Here is a 6480-nt window from a genome sequence, read left to right as displayed (position 1 = left end):
TTGGTCCCCCTAAACCAATTTCAGGGGGGACGGCACCTGTGACAGCGCCAGAGGAGGTACAACAACATCACGTGCTGGACTATACATGTAGTAATAGGAATTCAATCGAGTATATATACACATTAACATAGTACACATTACCAGAAATTGCAATGTCAGTATTCGCTGCAAGTTGATCGAAATTCCGTGGTCTAGCACATGATATTGTCGTACTCAGGGCTATCTTAAAATCTGTGAAAATGTTCATTTTAAGCAATCCGCAATCCTCGAAAATTTGACACTATACAGTAGCAGTTGTGCCAGATAAACTTGTGCATGAGCACTATATACAGAGCACATGCTATATTCATGCGAATTTGTGACACTTGGTATAGCTTTTCCTCAGTGCATAACCAGCAATATGCTGTTCCCAAAGCATTTGCTCTAGCTGTGGATGATATTCACCTATATTTTTATTGGACGTTACTTATAGACGTCTATCTCTACTTTTATACAACCACATCGAGGGTTAGCACTATATTGCTCTAGTTATTATTATCGCATATGCTGTAGAAATTGTTTTAATACCAAACCACATCGCAAATTGAATCACTATATACAGTGTAAAAACATACAGTGAACACAAAACACACTCCGTCCAAAAATATTATGTACTCATAATTTATCATGTGTTACATCACACTTTCCTAGGAACTGATTTCAATTTCAGAGAATGTGAGCTTCTCTCTACGTAGTGTTGGAGTAGCAGGTGTATTGTAGTCTTCTGGCTGCACGGGAGTCAGGACATCAAGGGCTGGCTCTCTCAGCTGATCAGCAGGCATGGCAGATCTGATTATTGGGTTGACATAATGAGCAGGGTCACTTTCATCTGTTATATCTCCATCTATCTCTGTGATTGGGATTGGCAGGTAGTGTTGGCGTTTTCGAAGTACTGCTAGTACTACTTGAGATAGCTTGCTTGACTTCACTCCACATGTGTCTAGCATATGGTAGAGTACAATACCTAGGAAAACGATAAACGATGTTGACATTGACACAAGGGCCAACACTTTTTGATTGTCTGAAGAATGACTCGTCTCCCTAATGAAAAAGGTTGAAGTAGAAAGAATTGTTAAATTGAGCATAAAAACTATTTCCAAAAGGTCAACAGACCAAGCACTGTAAATATGCTTGCATGCTAATTTATGAAATAGCAGCAACACCGTCATCGTTGAAACCGAGAGTACAATGATAGAGTTATTAGAGAAAGCTGATATGAGGTAGTGAACCAGCCTAGCAAGCAGCAACAGTCCCACCCAATAGCGATGCTTGTCTGAGAAAGGAGCATGATGTGCTTTCATAAAATAAATGTAGTGAATGTTAGTTGTCCATTTCATAACTCGGTGCTCAGAGAAAAATTGCAACAACTGACCAAAAAGGAGCAATGTGGTGTAGATAGAGCCAAGAATGATAATGAAAAAAGCTACTAGAAATCGTGGGACATGACTAGCCCTGAAGTATGGTACATATGCATCATATAGCCAAAATATGCGCTCGCCTTCGGAATAGTTCAATTGGAGGGCTGAGATGATAATCCGAACCAGTTTAGAGTAAGAAAGTAACGTGAGAGTATAGAGTGTAGCTTCGGTGTTCCTTTTGCTGAGCAGATGTGCTATTCTTTGGAAGCAGTTACACAACACCATGATAACGATTATTAAAAAAAACAAATAGGCTGGGAAAACAATTTGTAGCAACACTTTTTCGTACGAGTTCATTCCATCATAAAAACAAGTCTCAATTCCTAAGTCGAGATTCAACCATGATATAAAGACAGTAAGAAAGTTTGGTTTGTTGAATGGTAAAAAAATTGAACGATTTGCTGCTAGAACGTTAGCATAAAAGATAAGCCCGTGAATGGTCCCTGTTGCAACTGTCATATTGAGTAGCATAATGAATGCTACCAATGCAATGCCAGCTAGAGTAAAGGGCAAGAGCAGGAATAAGGAGTAGTTGGAGCATTGTTGACATCTTGAGCTGGCAAATACTAAACTGAGTCCCTGTGGACATTCACCACAAAGTCTTCCAGTTCTGTCAAAGTCACACTGTGTATCAGTATTATTCAGACGGATGATGGCTGGTTTTGGCAAGCAGTAGTCAAATGGGCAGTCATGGGTGACATAACAGAAGGTGGAATTAGTGTCATCCAAGTATGTGGTAGAATTAGAGCAGCTAATACTCTCGATCCACACATTGGAATTGATTTGAATAGTTTCGTTCTCTTGTGAACAGTTGCTGATAAATAGTTTTAATTTAGTAGCACAGACACATGAGCAATCAATAGGGTCTTCAACCTTTTCTTCCAATCCAATTGGACATGTACACAGTATGAATGTGATATTTACATTTTTCTTGGATATCCCTTGATTTGCACAAGGATCATCAGCATATAGTTCTAATACAGCTGAACTCTCATACGAGAAAACATTGTACTCGAGCTCTGTGCAGTGACCCTCTATGTCTCTATGCTGTTGACCTTCTTTGAGTCTCCGGGTCCCGATTCCTTTATTCTCTGAGTGGAGTGAGCTAATGAGTTTGGCATTTACTGGTATGCCAATCTGGTCTACTGCAACAATATTCAGTGTGAATCTCATTCCTTTCTTTTTGTAGATGGTGGGATGTATGTAGCTACAGTTTAAAGCATTGTTTACACAGAAACAGGTTCTAACCGGGTCTGAGGAGATGTGGTTATAAAATTCTGATACATTGGTAACAACTCCATGAGTTACGTTTCCAAGGCATGGAACTCGAGAGACTACTTTTGTTTGAGCCCAATCAAATCCTCCAATACCCTGTAGGTATAAAATGCCATTAATTTTGTACTCGTGATTTGCTGAAACTATTTGAGCCAGAGGGCTGATAGTACACCTGTCCAGAAGTCCACCATAAATGTCACTGCCAGTCTCAGTTGCGCTGTTATTAGAAAATGTTATACTGAGGAAGTAACTCGACTGAGGTACAAACAGGATGCTTTGAAAAAAACATTGCTTTGAACTGAGATTTACTTCCGAAGAACGCAATGAATGAATGCCTTCACAAATCAGCTCATTAGTACTGTCAGACACGTACACACCTCCTCCTCTCAGAGCCTTGTTACTGGTGATATTTAAAACGAAATGCAATGTAGATCTACCATTCAAGTTTACTGCATATGAAATCATCTTTGAGTTTTCTTCTAGATAAATACCTCCACCATATTGACTGGCAACGTTATTCTCAATAGTTATTAAACTTTGTAATAGTCGAACACTTGAAGCAGTTAGGTAAGCACCACCTCCATTATTTGCCTGGTTGTGTGAAATGTGTGTCATACAAATCTGATTGTTGTAACAATAACAATCAACAATTTCAATAACACTAGCGAAAGCATAGATTCCACCTCCGGCATTGTTTGCTCTGTTGTGTTTTATTTCCAATTTTGTTCCGACTAAAATGCTTTGCTCAAGGTATATTCCACCACCATAAATAGCATTGTTCTGAGTAATAAATGTTTCGGAATATGGCTGAAAACGGATAGTACCAGAAATCATTTTGATGGTTCCCCCAAATTCAGCGGTGTTGCTACAGAACAATGTGCTGTTGAAAAATGACACTTGAATGTCTGTTACACTGAATATAGTGATATACATCGCCCCTCCATGTTTTGCTGTATTATTCTCATACACGCTGTCTTTACTTAGTCTCGTGAGCAGATGTGGGAGGGAGGGAACGTCTGGTCACTATTGCAGCAATTCTGTGAACCCCTGCCAGAATGTTGGCAGCGCCAATCAGATTTGTTCACATCATAGTGGGCAGGTAACACCCCGTATATTTTCCTATTATAGCATAAAATGAACGTGAAAAGAAGGATTATTGACTCTAGCAAATTAAAGGCTAATTTTAGTGTTGACTCGGTACAAGGAGCTCAGACCAAGCAAGAGCTAGCTAGCTGCGAATGAAAATATTTGTCTACATGTGAATTTGGTTAATTAACAAATATCTTGCATGTGACTACATTCCTCAGTGCCATGGAATTGCTGCAATAGTTACCAGACGTTCCCTCTAGGACAAGTCTGCTCGCGAGACTAGTCTTTACTCTGTAGCTGTGCTAAAGTAAAAATAGCTCCTCCACTACTCGCACTATTATTGATGAATGAAGTGCCAACAATGTTAGTGGGTATTCTCACATTGTAGTTGTAAATGGCACCTCCTTGTTCGGCATAATTTCCTCTGAATGTTGTGTTGCTTATGTTGGTATGTGATCCAAGACTGTTGATGATTAATGCACCACCACATTTTGCTCTATTACTATCAAAATCACAACCATGAATCAAAACATTGCTAGTCAGTAGGTTGATTGCCCCACCACCAAACACACTAAAATGTTTAAATTTACATGACATTGAGTTAACATTCCCAATCAAGGTCATAGCAAAAGCTGTGTTGTTGGTGAAAACACTGTTCAATATCATAACGTTTGCATTGCTTAAGTATATTGCGCCTCCTGATCCCTCATTATATTCTGACATCACATGATTATTTATGAAGTGAGTCTCAGTGATAAACACATTTCCTCCTGTAACAGAGATAGCCCCACCATATGTGTCTCTCTTACATCCGTAAATCATCAGTCCTTGTACAGTGAATGTGTGTAAGCCTGCAGCAGAGATTCCAGCATTTGGAAGAGTACACATGATTTTAACAGGATTACTGGAGGTGTTGTCCAGTTGTTCACTATTAAGGGTGACAGTATTTATTAACCCATTGTGTGTTTTTGACATAGTATTCATTTCACTGGTAACAAAACTCATTTTCCAGTCGAGAAGGTGCTCTCTGGGAAGGAAACTTATCGTAATGTTTCTATTTCCAGTAGCATTAATTTCGGAGGAAAGTTGCTTTAGAGTGAAGCAGGTTCCATTGGGGTAGCCCTTACACAAGGAAGTGGCGTTGACAGGGACTATGCGATAGTGTACAGAGGTGGTTGAACCAGCTAGAGTAGCCAGTACAATAAGCAAAACACTCACAATCATGACAATTTGTTAGACTCTAGCTATAATTAATTCCAGTCGTTAAATCTATATATATATATATGGACTAAAACTTTCTTTCTCTTGGAGTAGCAATATAGATCATGCAACGAGTGTATATCCATGTAGCCTTATCTAATATGAGGTCAGAGATGAGGTAGTAGTTTAAACTATTGTCAAATGCAATTGTCAGGAGTGCATGAATACGAGTGTCCAGACACCCACGCATATTCCACTCCATACTTTCTCAGGGTGATATCACAAACACTTATAGTAGTTGTGTACACTGTTGTTTAGAGGTACATGTAACTCTGGTAGGTCTGATTAGCACAAACCACAAGTGGCTTGCGCATTATACAGAACTATGTTGAGCAGAATATTATTAACACCACCAAGCTAGTACTATACCAAGAAGAAGCCCAAGTGGCAATATTTGTTGTAGTCTCTACTAAAAAGCAATCCAGTTTATTTATGCCATTGTGTTGTGTGACATTATGATCCCTTTCTGCATGGATAAAGCTGAAACTGGGGAAGCTTTGACTTTTCCTGGACTAGATCGGCTGTGGCTCCAGGATCAGAGAGGTGGCCCCATGCACTTGACTTTTTACAGTACCTCAGGCTTTTTATGTTTTGGGCACGGCCGGATTCAGCTAGCTTCCTTCACAAGGCCTCAGAAAATGCGGCTGAGATCGAGGCTAGGCTTTAACAAGCAAACTGCTACATTTAGTAGTAAAACCAGCAGGTTTTACGTATAAAGATTGGCAGTGAGTTTGCCTGTGTTTAGCAATATTTCACATATATGTATTTTGACTCATGTTTAAACTGTTCTATCTTTGCAGGGAGAGGCCACATCTAGGAACTGGCTGAATACTTGACATTTTAAAAATGGCACTATTGTAATTGGTTTCTACAGTAGCTACAACCATGTGTAAGTATTAACCACACACTCATTACAACACACCTGATATCAGGTGATTTTCACTTTATAAATAATAGTTAGACACTGTTTGGAGGTGTCTATGGGATTTAGAAGCCCAAAGGCACTGATTTAGTATCCCGAGCGTAGCGAGGGTACTAAAGTGGCTGAGGGCTTCTAAATCACATGGACATGGACACCGACAAAACAGTGTCTAACTCATTTAGATACTAGTGCGCATGCGCAAACCGCTTGACTACAATACAATTACTTGACAACGGAATACTAGGTATACTAAGTAAATTTGCAGGTATACTATAAGTCCCATAGTATACATGTACCTGCTCTGAGGCACTTTTCCCATGTACTTCCCATGTAGATCTTATCAACTAGTGTCTAAGTATATTCATGTACTGGCGATTGTTATGATAGCTACGTAGTATGACGCTCCCATGAGAAAACATAGCTTTGTGCATTATTTTGCTATTGCAGTGCGTGGGTGTCGGATACTCCTATTTATGC

General features: G+C 39.5%; 1 protein-coding gene across 1 annotated transcript; it reads right to left on the bottom strand.

The window, feature by feature from the left end:
- Window positions 1-544: 544 nt before the first annotated feature.
- On the bottom strand, window positions 545-5800 carry LOC135334687 (metabotropic glutamate receptor-like protein P). Its single transcript, XM_064529964.1, has one exon. It carries the CDS (start codon window positions 5043-5045, stop codon window positions 4101-4103), a length of 945 nt encoding a protein of 314 aa, XP_064386034.1. The 5' UTR covers window positions 5046-5800; the 3' UTR covers window positions 545-4100.
- Window positions 5801-6480: the final 680 nt, after the last annotated feature.

The sequence above is a fragment of the Halichondria panicea genome, chromosome 4 (assembly GCF_963675165.1).
Source record: "Halichondria panicea chromosome 4, odHalPani1.1, whole genome shotgun sequence".
NCBI lineage: Eukaryota > Metazoa > Porifera > Demospongiae > Suberitida > Halichondriidae > Halichondria > Halichondria panicea.
This window is presented reverse-complemented; position numbering and strand designations above follow the sequence as displayed.

What these genes read in the sequence shown, in the direction of transcription:
- LOC135334687 (XM_064529964.1), bottom strand. Translation starts at nt 5,045, where the DNA reads ATGATTGTGAGTGTTTTGCTTATTGTACTGGCTACTCTAGCTGGTTCA.